We start from the raw sequence: 17,446 nt of genomic DNA, 5'->3' as shown, positions 1-17,446 counted from the left end.
TATATATATATATATAAAACATATATTAGACTTGTTAAATCTAAATGAAAAGTCTCTACATCCTACCACTTTCATGAACATCTTGAAAGATGTTCATTCCAAGTTTTTTGAGGAGAAGTTCATTCATAAAAGTTAATTGAGCATAGGCCTTTTAGACAAAAGTAAGTTACAAAAGAAAACTTCTACAATATATAATATAATGCATTGCTTTGTAATTGCAATAGCTTATAGGGACGAACTGTACATGTAAAATCATCCACGAGATGTAAAAACTTGTATTAGATGGTAATTTATGTTTTGCTTGATGTTTTGAGAGTTGAGATTGATAAATTGAATTGCTACAAAATTCTTATGAGGTGTAAAAGCTTGTATTAATTTAGTGTTAATAAACTTATTCATCAATTTATAGCTTGTATTTCTCTTTAATATTTTTCCATGCTCAGTCTTTTAAGGATGTATATTTTTTAGAATATCTATATGTCTTTTTAAAAATAATAAAATTTTTAGGATAACCATATGTGTTTTCAGAATATTCATATATATTTTTAGAATATCCATATGTATTTTTAAAATGATCATTTGCATTTTTAGAATATCCTTCAATGTTTTCATGAAAAAATTAAAAAAAAATAGAATACGCATTTGTGATATTCAAATAATAACATGTGATGTCCATCCAAGTTAATAAATTTTAGAATATCAAAGATGTTATTTAAATAAATAGAAGTTTTCTTACATATAATTAAAATTCAAGTGCATATAATGGAAAAATTGCATCATGTGACTTAAAACCCTTGCTTTTAGTATTTTAGAATGTTTTTAAGTCAAGAATTTTTAAAATATGAAAAGTTGTTATTCAAGTAAATGGAAGCTTTCTTGCATATATAATTGAAGTCCAAATACATATAGTAGAAGAATTGTTGCATATGACTGAAGATCTCTGCTTCTAATATTTTAGAGTGCTTTTAAGTTAAGAATTTTTAAAATATCAGAAGTTGTTATTTGAATAAATGAATTTTTTTTGCATATAATTAAAATTTAAATGCATATAGTGAAAAAATTGTTACATATGACTAAAGATCCCTGTTCCTAATATTTTCAAATGCTTATAAGTTAAGAATTTTCAAAATATCAAAAGTTATTATTTGATTAAATGTAAGTTTCCTTGCATATAATTAAAGTTAGAATGTATATAATGGAAGAATCATTGCTTATGAATGAAGGCCCTTATTTCTAGTATTTCAAAATGTTTTTAACTTGAGAATTTTCATAATATCAAAAGTTATTATTTAAATAAATAGAAGTTTTACTGCATATAATTAAAGTTCAATTATATATAGTAGAAGACCCCTACTTCTAGTATTTAGAATATCCATATGGATTTTCAAAATAGTCATTTGCATTTTTATAATATTCATATGTGTTTTTAGAATAATTAGTTCTATTTTTAGAATATCCTTTATTGTTTTTATAAGAAAGAAAAAAATTTTAAAATATATATTTGTGATATTTGAAAAACAACATGTGGCATTCATTTAAGTTAAAAAATTTCAAAATATCAAAAGATGTTATTTGAGTAAATGAAAGTTTTTTTACACATAATTGAACTTCAAATGCATATAGTAGAAGAATAGTGCATATAATTGAAGACCTTTGCTTCTAGTATTCCAAATTGACATATTAACACTAAAGGATATTGTGTTAAGTGTTGACATGAAATTATTACAACGAAAGACCTTATAACATATTAACAGCGAAGGACCTAATGCAAAATATTGACAGTGAAGGACCTTGTTCAACTTTTACTTTTTTAGCAAGGGCATTTCTACCATTTAGCTTTCAAAAATTATTGCCAACAAAAGACCTCAGTCCCAAATCTCTCCCAACTCCTTTTCAGCAATTAATTTGATGGTGTAGTCTTTTATGACAATTTTCCCCCTATATTTTCTATTTTTATCAAAATGAATAAAAATATTTTCAACATAATACCAACTAACATATCTTCTAAGTTTCCAAAATCAAGAAAATTTTAAGGAAATAAGAGAGAAAAAGAGAAAACAAAATGTTTTAAAATCACCTACCCATTTTTTTTTTTGGATCAAAAAATCACCTACCCATTACTCAGGAAGAATTAATCTACAAGTCATTTTAGTTACCTTCAATTTGAAATTAGATCCTTATATTTTATTTTATTTTAATCAAGCTCTTATAGTTTGATTGATTAAATATATTAATCCCTCAAAATTAAAATTCTTGAATTTTTTATTTTAAAAATTTAAATTGAAAATTTTATATTTTTATTAAAATATTATATAAATCTAGAATTAATTACAAATTTTTTTACTCAAAATTTATATAATTAGATTATTTTTTCTAAAAAATTTTATATACACATAATTTTTGAACAAAATAATAAAAAATTAAAAATTTTATTAAATAATTTTTTTTGACTAAAAGTATCAAATCAATTTTTCTATAAATTTTAAAAGAATTTTTGTTTTGAAATAGTTAATTATCCATTAATAATTTTAACTTTCAAGAACTAATATATTCAATTAATTAAATTATAAGGACTTGATAAAATAAAATGAACTATAGGAACTTAAATCAAAATTGATGAAAACTAAAAGAACTTAACATTAATTTTTCCCATTACTTATTACTAGTTAGATGAATAAATGTGCTTAATATAGTTGGCAACCCAATCAATAAAAAGTGCTTAAGAGTTGGGCTAGGCCGATTATGTTAAATTGGGCTGAAAATGCTAGCTTAGAATTGCAGGGGAATTGGGCTGGGCCATTCAACAATGAAAATTTTTATTAGATAAAATAAGTTTTTATCTAATTAAATTATAAGGACTTTATAAAATAAGTTTTTCTTTTAAGTTTGATTCTAGAGAAATTTTTTGATTCTGGTTAGCTCATTCGTAGTTTATGTGAAGTTGATTGTCAACTAATTAAAAAAAATATTAAGATAATATTTGTTTTGTGTTCAAGGTTAAAATCATAAATATTTTATCTACATTTTTAAGCATAAAAATATTTTCTTTTGATTACAAATAAAAATAACTGATATAATAAAATAAAGCAAACATAATTAACATTGGGTGTGTAATTTAGACTCTAGTAAATGGGCAGGCTTGGTCCTTGTGAGCTAACAAAAGCTCGATTAATATAAAATAAGTTATTTTTTCAAGCCAACCATTATTAATTTAGAACTCAATTCACCAAAACGTTACTTGTATAAAAAATTAAAGCTCTCAAAATTTTTTTTGTGTTCCATAAATATTAAAAATTAATTATTAGTTTAATTTTTATTCAAATAATTTTATTTTTAAATGATAATATTAAACGGAAATAACTATAATATTACCTTTTGTAGTATGTAAGATATAAATATTTTGTTGATTGATCTAAACTAGGTTTGCTTTTATCAAATTAGTTAATTTTTTTTAATAATTTTACTTCATTTATTAAAAATATATTTATTTCAAACTATATAAAACACAATTCAAACAAATTTTTTTTAATACATTTGATTTTAAATATAACATCTATATGTAAACACCACCAAGAAGTAATCAATACGTTTGTATTGAAATTGCTTGACAAATAAAAAAAAGTTACTTAATCTAATTAATATAACCAATGGATGTTAGGTTTGAATGGATTCTTCATAACATGATGAATAACATTTAAATATTTATTGAATGAAGTATTCATATTTAATATTTAATTATATTTTAAATATATTTTTTTTTATCAAAAAAAAAGAATACAATTTTTTAATAAAATAGCACTTACGAGTTATGATCAATAAAAAGTAACTCATGTCCCATTTAAAAAAGTTTGTTGCATCAAATGACAGTATTTTTTGAGAAGACTGTGATGTGATGTTGTAGGGAGGTTAACTGAGGAGCAACATCCTTTCAACGTCAATATTCTCAGAATCCCTAAGCGGCCAAATCAGGTGCGTTTAAATGGTAAAATACTGATCAATACACATATCAATGGCTATTAAAAATATGTGTGAATAATTTATTTTTAAATAATAAAACACATTTGGAAATATCACATATTGATAAAAATAGCTCAAGTTTAAATCAAATTTCAAGTAAACAAACTAAGCCTATTTATATAAATAGGCCTAATTATAAATTTAAGCATGGTCTTTTTGTTAAACAAACCAGACAAAAATTTAAACAGGAGAGACAATATGTTTCTGCAGGCAAAGTTAAGCCTATTTAACAAAAAAATTTGATTATATTAAAAATAAGCAAATAGGCTTATGCACATATAACATGTGCTGCTTGAATTTTGACATGATCTATTTAACAAAAAAGATCATGTTTAAATTTATAATTAAGCTTATTTTTATAAATAGGTTAAGCCTATTTATTTAAAATCTGGCTTAAGCCTGACTTATTTTTATCTATGCATGATATTTTAAAATATATATTTTTACTATTTAAAAATAAATCATTTACATGTATTTTTAATAGCCATTGATATGTGTATTGATTAGATTTTGAGACTATTTGAACGGATTAGATTTGGTCGTTGAGGGACGCTGAGGATGTCGATGTTGAGAGGATTTGGTTCCATTAACCAATTAGATAAAATACTCTTTATTTTAAGAAGCCCTTCTTAATTTAAAATATAGAACATTAAATAAATTTTATATTATTTTTTTCATTTATACTCTTATTTTAATGAAATTAATGAGAATAGTTTATTTCATTAAGGTATAAATAGAAAACTGTGAATGATTTGAAGAAATTAAGATATTAACCAATTTTGTTTTAGAAATTTAAGTTAGTTAATAATAATTTATATTATGAGGTGTATGATAAATAACTTATTCTTGTCTTATGTAAGTTGTGTGATATGAGGATTGTGTAACTGTAACCCGAAGATAGAGATAAGAATTGGGGGGATCAGTGCGCAGCAAATTGTTGCCTTCTTCCACGTTACCAATTTACCATTGGCTTGTGCGGATGAAATGAGAGACACCACGATGACGTTGTGTGGAGTGTGGACTGTGGACTGTGGGTGTTCTTTCACTTCAATCTTTAGATAAGGCGGTTCCATGGAAGGATATGAGAGAGTTTTTAAAAGGATGAACTAATTTAATTTAGGCATCAAATATTAATTTTTAAGAATTTATAAATTTTTATAATTTTATTATGATAAATTTATAATTTATATTTTAAATTTTAATATAATTAAAAAATATTAGCATTTGAAATTTAAATTGAATTTATTGGTCCTGTTGGACCTCAGTTATTCTCCCGCGGTTCTATGGTCACTGTCCGGTTGCACAAACCTGGATTTGATTTCAGCCACTCTCTCTCTCTCTCTCTCTCGTTATATATTATTCCTTACCCAATACGCATTTAGACAGGACCAGAACCCATGTGGCATTTACCGTTCCCGGTGAGGAAGACGTTGCGCCAACGGAATCGTGCAGGTTTTTGTTTAACGACTTCTTCTGATGCAGTTTGTGCACAGTCACAGAGCAAAGCTTGAGGAAGAAATATGGCGACGAAGCTGACCACTTGCTTTCTCTGCTGGAACTTCAGTGAGCTCAGCTGTTATCACTCTAATGCAGTTCGCTTTCCCTTGCCTTCGCATCGGTTTCTCGGTGCTTCTTGTAGAATGCGACAGCGTAATCTCAGGTGCAAACCATCTGCTATATCTTTTATTTTGATTTGGAAGCGCTAATTTATTTGATTACTTTGTTTGGTCGATAATATGATTTAAGTTGATTTGCTTGGACGAGTTGGTTTTGATTGGGGAATGGAAAAATAGTCGTTCCTTTTGATGGATTCTTTTTATAATGTTTTTGTTGTCATTTTTTGTTCATTGATTGAATCGTGGATTTATATGAACATTTCATGTTCAATATTCATCGTGTTGTTGAAGCGAGGACATGGGATTCATTGGTGTTGTGTATGCTTTGCCTCTTTTTGTTATCTCTTAATCATATTCGAAAGGGTTAGCGAGTAAACTATTAGGGTTTTGTGAATCTAAGGTGTTAATTTTGAGAGTCTAATACATCTAAAAGTAAAACCACTTCATTTCATTGCGTTGATGAATTTGTTTCAGGCAATGCTGCGCACTTTTCATGAAATGTAGCTTCTCTCTTTTCCTCTCACTGAGAGTAATTGTAGTTTAGCAATCAATTACATATAAAATTGAATGTTAACCTACTTAAAAGAACAAAGAGTTATCTTTATTTTGTTAAATTTTTTTTTGCTTCTACTTCTATAATGTGGCTGCTATACTTTGCTGTCTAGTAATTGTGTATATTTAGCAATTAGCATGCCCGAACTCATACAACTGTTCACAGTGCCCAGCATAAAAAGCAACAGATCAAGAAAGCTTCTCATGGACCCCCTCCCACTGAGGGAGATCTCCATTCAAGTGAAGATGAGGACTCTGAGCTTAGAAAGGTTTCCCTGGATGGCATCCCAAACTTGAATCAGGAAATCTCGGACGCTACTACTGATATGGACAGTGACCGCAGTGATCGTATCAAGTATATTGATGTGCAGAATTTGAATAATCCTGCTATACTAGCTGAACCAGCACCTTTGGTATCTACTTCAACTAAACATATAGCTTGAAATTGCAGATGTATTCTTTCTGGTTTTTGCTGTAGAAATGCTGTCTGTTTTGTTCAATTATTTTCTGTTTGGATGTTGGTCTGTTTTCACACACATCTATGGTCCACCAATTTAGACATTTCATGGTTAAGACTATAGATTATTAATCTTACTGAGAAAATTGGGAGAGCAAAAAGTTGGGACGAAAAGAGTAAGAGATCAAACACAATATATCATTGAAAGATTTAATAGTGGTGTACACATAAAAGTGACTCTGTAACCTCTAATTATACTAATACCATGGCCGTACAAAGGCACTGTATCTCTTCTTTTGTGTGCACTATGGGTAACTTTTATAAGACTAGCCTCAATATGTCACTTCTGAACAAGATACTCGAGAAGTAATTCTTTTCTTCATATACTAAACTTTCCTAAATCCTTAATACCTGATAGCAAAACTATATCAGAATGTATAATAGTTCGGCCTTCTTTTTCTACATTTTCATCAACATTCTTTTATGTTTACTCTCTTGGGGATCATATGTTGGGGAAATGTTGAAATTATTGATTCCATTAATAACAACAACAATAACAACAACAACAAGTTTTTATCCCACTAGATGGGGTCGGCTACATGGATTGCAAGACGCCATTGTGCTCTATCATTTATCAAGCTTTTAGGAATTGATTCCATTAATCAAAGAACCAAATCATTGGCAGCATGCCACTATTGATTCCATTAATCATCCTCTATATCTTTGATCTCTGTTTGAGATGTCATGAGAAAGAGGAAGCTAAAAGAATATATCAATGGTTTCTCTTGCATGTACTGAATAGAGTTTAATTAATTTATTTATTTTGTTTGCTTGCATTCATCTATGTTGAAATTTACGGCTCACAAATTATGAGGATGAAGATAAACACCTTTCCTCATTTCAGCCCTTGTACCTTCTTTTGTTTTATAATATTGTGATAAAGAGCTTAGCTCCTAAAGATAAAGAAACATGATCAAGCAACCTATAGATAACTAACTCTCCCATCTTAAGAATAAATCTTGAGAATAATCCTAACAAACAACAATAAGACTCCTAAACAATAGTTAACTCTTAGATTCCCAGATAATAGTAGACTCTAAGTCTCCTAATGGGTATAAGTGTCTCTTTCTTCATTAGACTTACTCAGGGTTTCTCAAGAATCATGTTGCACTGTACCAAAATAGAAAGAGATTCGATTAAAGTATGAGAATGATGATTGCTTAAATTATAAGAAGGTAATATTAACTACTTCATCTTTTAGTGTTATTGGGTGTGATTCAGGATTTTCATTAATTATGAAGTTTCAATAGTGTTGTTTAAATTTTCGGATAAGTTATTATTTGTTGAAGTTGTTTCTAGATTCCAGTACTCTTATTTTAGTTGCTTTATGACTTCTTGTTTCAAGAATCTTATAAAATAGGCCTAGTTATCATTTGTCTTTGGTGATTATCCCTCTCTGACATATTGATATTGAAGCAAGTTTTATTTGCAATCTTTTTGTTTCACTAATTTTTGGTTCTTGTTCTGTATCACTGCTGATGTCAAAATTTCAAATATGAGTCCTTTATTGATCTTCAACACTAGGCGGAATATTGGTGCATGATCTTTTCAGTGCAAGAGTCTGGACAAATAGTTACTGTCCCATGAATAACTTTTCTTGGCTATGAAAATGATAGATATCTGTTATTACACTAAACTAAGCTCAACGTGTGCCTTGCAAGGGAAATTCAAAATTCTTTTGGACCACACAAAATTTGAAAGGGTAAATCAGTTCTTCCAAAAGAAAGAAAGATAATCAACAGTCATGTCAATAAATAGTAAAGTAATAGTGCTCATGCATTTAACTTTATATAATATTGACTGATTTTGATTACTTCATTTTGAAATAGGGCATAGTTGATGTGGCAGAGCGGTTGCCAGGTAGTCAAGTAAAGGATTTGTTAGGCTTGATAAAAAGTGCTGAGACAAGTAAGATGCCTTTTTGAAGCACTTGCAATTTTTCCCCTCATCTCCATATTTACAGTTTAATGGGTTGTTACCTTTTGTTGAGAAGTATTAGTTCTTATGGCAGACATCCATCTTTTAAATCAAGCCAGAGTTCATGCAATTGGAGACCTTGAAAAGGTTCTAGCTGAGAAGGAAGCATTGCAAGGCGAAATGAACTTGTTGGAGGTGAGGTTGGCAGAGACTGATGCACGGATTAAAGTTGCCACCCAGGAAAAGATACGTGTGGAATACCTGGAGAACCAGCTAGAGAAGCTGCAAAATGAAATGACTCACACAGGAATTACTGAAGGAAGAAACATTGAATTGTATTCACAGTACTCTCTGACTCGGAATGATAGAATTCATTCCCTTACTGAGGAGCTTAGCTCATTAAGAGCAGAAAATGCCTCCCTAAAGAATGTCATTGAATCATTGAAAGCAGAGCTTAATGATGTTAGGAATACGGGTGAACATTTAGTAATGTTGGAAAAAGAGCGCGCAACTTTGGAATGTGCTGTTAAAGACTTGGAAAAAAAATTGTCAGTTTCTCAGGAAGATGTATCAAAACTATCTACCCTAAGAATTGAATGTAAGAATTTATCAGAAAAAGTTGAAAATTTGCAATTGTTACTTGATAAAGCAACAAGACAAGCTGATCAAGTGACAATAGTTTCGCAAGAAAATCAGGACTTGCAAAGAAAGGTTGATAAATTGGAAAAATCCCTTCAAGAAGCTAATGCTTATAAGCTGTCATCAGATAAATTACAAAAATACAATGAACTACTGCAGCAAAAGATAAAGCTATTGGAAGACCATATTCAAAAGTCTGATGAAGATCTAAATTCTTATGTTCAGTTGTATCATGAGTCAGTGATGGAATTTCAAGACATAATTAATACTGTAAAAGAAGGAAGCAAGAGAAGAGCACTAGATGAACCATTGGAAGATATGCCATTGGAATTTTGGAGTCGGTTATTGCTTAAAATTGATGGTTGGTCACTGGAAAAGAAAATTTCAACAGATGATGCTATGTTATTGAGAGAAAAGGTGTGGAAGAGAGATAGGGATATTCGGGATACCTACATGGCTTGCAAAGAGCAAAGTGAACAGGAGGTCATTTCTGAATTTCTTAGGCTCACATCTTCTGCAACAAGGTATTAATTTTTTAATAGCAATTCGTAGCATTTGCATCTTCCCTTGTCTTATGCATACCTTATTTTTCTTCTATAGTTCAGGATTATATGTGATTCAGATTGCAGTAGAGATGGCACCAGTAGCCAAGGTGAACTCGTTGTCTTCCTTTTTGTTTTTCTCAACAGAATTTCTTTTAGTAAGAAACATGTCAAGCTATAAAATGAAAGACTGAACAGTTCAAATATAATCTCTAGCATACTTACAGGGATTTCCTCAATTCTAAATATCTCTTAAAAGCTTTATAACAAGCTCAAGTAATGTAAATGGATCTTGCTAATATTTAAATTGTCATCATGTGGCATCCTGCTTACTAAGATGAATGCTATTTAATTATGTTCAGTCAAACAAATTCTATGTATTTTGTCTTCCTCTTATTATGGATTTAAGATTGTCTTATTGGACTTAAGTTTTATATGGAGTACCCATGTCTCTGTTGTTTCTGGTCCATCAATTTGCGTTTTGCTTATCATTTCCATACCTATTCAGATTAGACAATGTTCAAAATCACTTCTCCTTAAAAGTGGTTTTGTCTTCCTACCCTAGTTTTCTGAAATTACTTAGATCGCAACCAGCTGAGATATCATCATGTTGGTGTCACACTCTGTTCTTCGAAATCAATTAGTCAAGGTCATCAGATGCATCGTAGCAGGGAAAATATTTATGTGATTATCTGTTTAGGTTTCTTGGTTAGCTGCTTTTAATGCATACAGTTAGTTTTACTATAAATAGGACAATTAACATTCCAACAGCATATACAATAGCAGTTGTAGACTTAAGTTGTTGAAAGACTATCGATAAATCTAAATCAACATTACTATATATTTTCTATTTGCATTGGATTGTGTGTTTTTGTTTTATTATTATACATTTAATACCCAGGAGTAATCTAATTTCAAATACATTTGAACCATGATAGTTTTCAGCTACTGTCCGTGTCATCACTTATGTTTGATCTAGTCCCATTCATAGTGCTTAGAGTCAGTAGGATCCACTAGGTAGGGTTGGCCTAATTCCTTGGTATTTGGGACTATTGATAATCTAATATAAATAGGCAGAGTTGAATAAATTTTTGAGTGCAGTCACTGGAATTGAATTCTTCTGTTTCTTTATGATTCAATGCACTCTGCATTTTGAATGCATAATCTGCTTCTCAGCTTAGAGAAAGTTTTCTTCAAGATACTTGCATAGTTGCTTTGCATTGATGGAACACACTATTGTGATTTGAAACATCCTTCATTTTGATGGAAACCTAAGATAGTGGTTTCCAAATTATATATTCCCTGAGAATTATCATGGTTTCTTTTTGCTTGCATGATGTGTATAAGACTTAGATACCTTCTTATGTGTTTGCAAATGAAAAGACCTACCAAGCATGAGAGTCCTGAATTTTTCATTTGTCACATGCCCAAACTTCTGATAAGTAGAGATTCCCACATACTGCTAGTCCTAAATATAGGAGCTAGTTAACTAATTCACATAGATTAACAAAATCAGGTAAGTTAGTTGTTTCTAAAGAAGAAGAAAAACGTATGTTGGTTTTCTTAAAATACTCCTTTTAATCATTTACATTGGAGGTTTATCAACTTAGCTTATATAGAATCTAATTATAGGGGTGGTTTGGGAAAAAATAATAAAGATGGGAGACAAAGGAGATTGGGGTCTTATATTTAGGGCCAAAACAAACCCTCTAACTAACTCCTGTTTTTATGACTGGAGGGAGTACATTGGCAATCGAATCACAGCCAAAGGGTATTTCATCTATCCTATCTAAAAGGACGGCTGATCAATTGGAAGAATTTGTTGGAGAAGCTAACAGATTCTGTTACTGCATGGACTCTGGGAAGGGATGTTTCATTTTTCTCCCACAGTTTTCCTCTGAAAAAGTTATTGAGTATCCCTTCAACTCAGATTTAACGGATACATGAGGTCTCTGTTGTCTGATTGTTACACTAGACCTTTTCAATTTATCCTAGGATGTCATAATCTGCTTTCAGTTACAATATTTTTCCCCCTCATTCACTCATAACTGTGTTAGGTTTTTTTGGTGACAGGTTGGTGGTTTGGGGGATGTTGTGTGTGGTCTCAGTAAAGCTTTGCAGAAGAAAGGACACCTTGTTGAAATTGTTCTTCCCAAATATGATTGTATGCAATATGAACAAATCCGTGAACTAAGGGTATGATATTCTATTAAGAAATGAATTTGTCTAGTTGATAGAATTAAGTGTCTTGAAATATTCATGATAATTTGATAACTTTTGCAGGTTTTAGATGTAGAGATAGAGTCATACTTTGATGGTCAACTATTTAAAAATAAAATCTGGGTTGGCACTATTGAAGGTCTGCAATTAAATTCTCCATTTTAATTGATTTTGTTAAGTCTTGTGTTGTAACCTAACTCTGTTTATGCAGGGCTTCCTGTTTATTTCATTGAACCCCATCATCCTGATAAGTTGTTTTGGAGAGGAACATTTTATGGAGAGCATGATGATTTCAAGCGCTTTTCATTTTTTAGCCGTGCAGCTCTTGAGTTTGTCCTTCGTGCTGGCAAGAAACCTGACATCATTCATTGCCATGATTGGCAAACGGCTTTTGTTGTATGTGCTATCATCTTTTTTTGAGTGAACTTGTTCTTTCTCTGGATTATATTTTTTATGCTGGATTTTCAACAATCAAAATTTTGTATTATTTGCTAGGCTCCTTTATATTGGGATCTTTATGCCCCGAAGGGACTAAATTCAGCCAGAATATGTTTTACATGCCACAATTTTGAGTATCAAGGCGCTGCACCTGCTTCAGAATTGGCATCTTGTGGTCTAGATGTTGACAATCTAAACCGACCAGATAGAATGCGGGACAACTCAGCGCCTGATAGAGTCAATGCAGTTAAGGTACAACAATAAAGAACTTTTTCTAGAACCATTATTCATGTGCTAGGATAAATGACAGCTTTAAATTCCAATTGTCAGGGAGGAGTTGTTTTCTCTAACATTGTGACAACAGTGTCACCTACCTATGCCCAAGAAGTGCGAACTGCAGAGGTATGGTTTTTTGACTCACTGTTGTGTATATAATGGAGTTTTGCTTTATCAAAATATCAATTTTTTGTTACGCAAGTAGCTGGGCAAGCACATTCTCTGACAAGTGTGTGATGAAGTAAAGGAAAAGGCCTCGGTCTTGTGAACAGATGTTTCAAAAAAGAGCACATAGATACTTGAAAGGGCCCCAAAAATTTATTCATAAACAACAAGGGACATCAGGAAAGAACTACTATTATATCATTACAATGGTTTTCTAGTCTCATTCTATCATTTTGTTGGGGCTACCTGTGTTCACAATGTCTCTGTATAATTGTGACACGTGTTGTGAGTGTCAGTTTTTGACATGCCAACACTACTGAAAGTAGGTATGTCCCTGCTTTATATCATGTAAGTTGTCATCTCTGCTTTTTAAGCTCGAACAGTTTGTAAAGAATCATGCGGTTTTTCTAAGATGTTCTTTTGGATGATATTCTTCTATGCAATGCAGGGAGGACGGGGTCTCCATTCAACACTTAATTTTCATTCAAAGAAGTTCGTTGGTATTCTAAATGGTATTGACACTGATGCATGGAATCCTGCGACTGACACATTTCTTGATGTCCAGTATAACGCAAATGATCTTCAAGGGAAAGCAGAGAATAAGGAAGCCATAAGAAGGAAACTGGGTCTTTCATCTGCAGATGCTCGGAGGCCATTGGTAAATTTTAATTTTAATTTCAGATGAGATGGTGTTTGATACAGTCGACCATTGTTTATTTGTTTCTTTTTCGATTTAGATACTTTTTACTATCAATTAGAATATATCAATCGTTGCATCAAAAAAGAAGAAGAAGAATATCTCAGTCATTAATATTTATGCTATTCTGTTAATTTCCGTCAATTTCTAAGCAATCTCTTTTTTATAGTTGATTTTCTGTGCCATTGCTGATTTTTAATTATGTGCTACACCACCAATGCAATAATGATGTTCATTGTCAAATAACTTTACATTATCTTGTATGAATTTTTCGCTCTGGACTTGTGAACCAGGATGCTTTGATACTTTTTTTTTTTTTAAATTTTATTATTTTATAGGTTGGTTGCATAACAAGGTTGGTGCCCCAAAAAGGTGTCCATCTAATTAGACATGCAATATATCGAACATTGGAGCTGAGAGGACAGTTTCTTCTTCTCGGTTCAAGTCCGGTCCCGCATATTCAGGTTTTACTTGCTTCCCTTCTATCTGAAGTTAGGGGTTCTATTTCAGTTTACACGAAGAAAAGTTAAGGAACAGATGGAAAGAAACTAGAAAAACAAAAAAGTCACATCAACTTAAAAATGAGGTGAAGTTCGTGGAAAAATTATGACTTACAATTATAACTTCAAAGATAAAAGGTTGAGATCCCTAAGACAGGTTTTTTCATTATATAGGCAATTCATATAACCCTAATTCCAATATAACAAGTGACAGAAGCTCAAGACTTAAGAAACCCAAGCTTAAGAACCAGATCTTCGTCCTGAAGAGTAGTATTACAATATTACATGAGATCAGATATCCACAAGCCTAACCAACTAAATCCTAAATTTCAAATAACTAACCATAATTCCTCAATTTTAAACGCATCATAAATCATTATAATAATCTCAATTTCATTCCATTGTATTGCACTGGGAAAATCATACGAAATTTAGTTTTTCAAATAATATTGAGCTCAACTCGTTAAATGAATGTTCTGTTTTGGAAGTTGGCTGTTATGATACTTGTTATATTGTGAATTATTCTCGTTTTTAGCAGATAAATTGTCTTAGCTGAATCTTTGTTTCTTTTTCTAAGTGTTGCTGTCTTGTATCAATTCATCTTTTTCTCAAAAAATTATAAACCAATTCATTTTTCCCATTTTTTGTCAAGTGATTAACATTTTTCTCTTCCCTAGAGAGAATTTGAGGGCATTGCCAACCAATTTCGGAATCATGATCAGATACAATTGATATTGAAGTATGATGAATCTCTCTCGCATGCCATTTATGCTGCATCTGACATGTTCATCATTCCATCGATCTTTGAACCTTGTGGGCTAACACAGGTAAAGTTTAAATGATTGTTCTTGCAGTTTGGAGTAACTGTGTTTTTGCTCCATTGTTTTCACATTCTATAATGTATATGACAAGCAGATTTTTGCTTCATTATGTTCATGATATATCATCATGATAAATATTGCTTTTACATATATGTGAAAAGAAAACTAAGTTGCCAATAAATGGTTTTGTACGTCCACTTACTCAATTTAATTGATTCTGTAATCAAACGCAATCCAACCTGCATGTGTGGCAAATAAGTGTTAAAGAGAGCAAGATGGAAATGCAGAAAGAAAGGCCGTGAATGCAAGGGGTTAGTGGGAGTTGGTTTGGACCCTCAAGTCTATGAAAGTGAGATCAATTAGTTTAAGGTTTTAACTAAGGGTATTATTTTCTAGGGATGGAACATGATTGAGCGTGGTATGGAGGTAACAACAGTGATAACTAACGCTAACATGATAGTATTAGCAGTGCAAAACAAAGGCAGCAGGCCCTGAAGTCAGTGACGTTGGACTGCATACTGTATAGCAATGAGGGGACAAAAATGACTTGCTTGCAACGTTGGCATAATTGCTTTCATAACATTTTGCTTTACTTCTGTGATTCTGTGTCGGTTCCACACAATGAAATGGTTCTTTAGGACGATATCCAAAATAAGAATAAGGCTATAAGGATGTTGAATACCATATCCTTACCTATAAACTGAATCCTAGAGGTATGCACAGACAATGTGCCTCCTATTTACCAAGATGTTTTGCTGAATGCATATGTTAGCATTTCTCAGTATGAAACATCTTTTACTTTAGCTTCTGCATCCCATTCCCAAGTCTCCTCTTTTACCTGTACCCAGAATTCTCTTATTTGCAGATGATATCAATGAGATATGGTGCTATACCCATTGCCAGAAAAACTGGTGGTCTAAATGACAGGTTTGTATATTCCACATTATTTCGCCACATTAAAGTGTGATTCTTCTTACACGAAAAGTAATTAAATTCTGTATCTTGTAGTGTTTTTGATGTTGATGATGACACAATACCTTCCCAATTCCGAAATGGATTTACATTTTTGAACGCTGATGAGCAGGTATGTTAGTGATATACCTTGTCCCCTATGTCGTCCACTATCTTACATAATAAAATCGGTTATGACAAGGTTTGTCACGCTGGTTCTTTCATTAATGGTATGTTTGGATTGAGAAAAGTAAGGAAGGGATGGCAAGTTTTAGATTAAAATTTAGGGTTAATGATTTAATTAAATACATCCTCTTGGATTCTGCTCAATTCAGACACAGTCCGTTTCACCTCCTTCCCTGCATCTTGCACGTCTCACCTTTAAACATTATTGTCCACTTGAGAAACCTTGATCTAATTTGTCATCTGTTTTGATATGATCTAATTGGACAGGGATTAAACGGTGCATTGGAACGTGCCTTCAACCTCTACAGGAACAATCCCGAGAGCTGGCAGAAGCTTGTTCGGAAAGACATGAACATAGACTTTAGCTGGGATTCTTCAGCAGCTCAATATGAGGAGCTTTACTCAAAGGCTGTAGCTAGAGCAAGGGCAGCAGCAAAACGTGCTTAAATTAACGTGTTTACCTTATCACTTCTAAAGTTAAAGCTGGCTGAAGTTTCCAATTTTTTCTATATAGTGATGAAAGCTCAGATTTAATTGATTGATGATTGCTAAAGAATGAGAGGGATCTAGCTGATTGAGGATATCTGGCTTGGATGAACACGTTAGCTTGAGAAGTATATATTGAATGCGTTACGATTGGGACGTATATAGTTGCTGAAACTGCTCGTCTGGTTCCTCGTTTTGCATTTGGCTGGGGTCCTTTGGAGTGGTCGATGAAGCATCCTGTCAAATGACAAAATGCTAGATTGTATTTTGAACTCATACGCCTTGCAAGATTCTGATATTCTTTTTCCCAATCTTTTCTATTTCTCAATTTTCAAAGAGTGTATAAATATAAAATTCCTACATGTAAAGCCTTACAACAAAATCAATAGAAAATGTTTTCTGCCTATAGCATATTAACGCCGTTAGTGTATGATTGCGCCTTTGTATTTTTAGTTGCCAAATGCTCTTCCACTGACTTTTCTATTGGTTTGTATCATCTGCTCTTTATACATACCATGTTTCCCTATAAAATTAAACAAGAAGCCGTTTCAATTTAATATGAATAGTTTAAATTCTCAAGTCTTTCTTCTTTTTTATTGAGTTAAAAATTTCACTTCTACAAATTTAAAAGATTTATTGTATGATACGGTTTACTCTTTCTAAAATAAAAATATTAATATTATTAAAAAAACATCTGACTTCCTAAATTAAAAATAAGCACCTTATCAATTTATAGATGAGCACAAGGTTCACAAGCTTGTCCACGATGCTATCTTAATTAACACCAGTAGCACATATAATCAGGTATGCAATTCAAAACCTCAACCATTAACACCAGTAGCAAATCTAATCAGGTATTTACATCCACCGCCTAGGGTCATGAATTTTTTAGGCGTACAGTAGCAT

The 17,446-nt window shown here is 31.5% G+C and overlaps 1 protein-coding gene across 2 annotated transcripts; it reads left to right on the top strand.

Moving 5' to 3' along the window:
• Nucleotides 1-5,314: 5,314 nt before the first annotated feature.
• LOC129285485 (probable starch synthase 4, chloroplastic/amyloplastic) lies at nucleotides 5,315-16,965 on the top strand. 2 transcript variants are annotated; one of them, XM_054921221.1, is made up of 16 exons: nucleotides 5,315-5,677; nucleotides 6,352-6,598; nucleotides 8,532-8,610; nucleotides 8,702-9,782; nucleotides 9,859-9,910; nucleotides 11,874-11,996; nucleotides 12,084-12,159; nucleotides 12,232-12,416; nucleotides 12,516-12,710; nucleotides 12,789-12,860; nucleotides 13,348-13,557; nucleotides 13,935-14,060; nucleotides 14,774-14,923; nucleotides 15,783-15,844; nucleotides 15,926-16,001; nucleotides 16,322-16,965. In XM_054921221.1, the coding sequence occupies exons 1-16, from the start codon at nucleotides 5,538-5,540 to the stop codon at nucleotides 16,499-16,501; spliced, it is 3,054 nt and encodes a 1,017-aa protein (XP_054777196.1). In that variant the 5' UTR covers nucleotides 5,315-5,537; the 3' UTR covers nucleotides 16,502-16,965. The 2 variants fall into 2 exon arrangements, with proteins under 2 accessions (XP_054777196.1, XP_054777197.1); XM_054921222.1 differs by having other exon boundaries at nucleotides 5,316-5,677; nucleotides 8,714-9,782.
• Nucleotides 16,966-17,446: the final 481 nt, after the last annotated feature.

This window comes from Prosopis cineraria, unplaced genomic scaffold (assembly GCF_029017545.1).
Source record: "Prosopis cineraria cultivar Desert tree isolate PC_DT_omini unplaced genomic scaffold, ASM2901754v1 PC11, whole genome shotgun sequence".
Classification (NCBI taxonomy): Eukaryota; Viridiplantae; Streptophyta; class Magnoliopsida; order Fabales; family Fabaceae; genus Prosopis; species Prosopis cineraria.
This window is presented reverse-complemented; position numbering and strand designations above follow the sequence as displayed.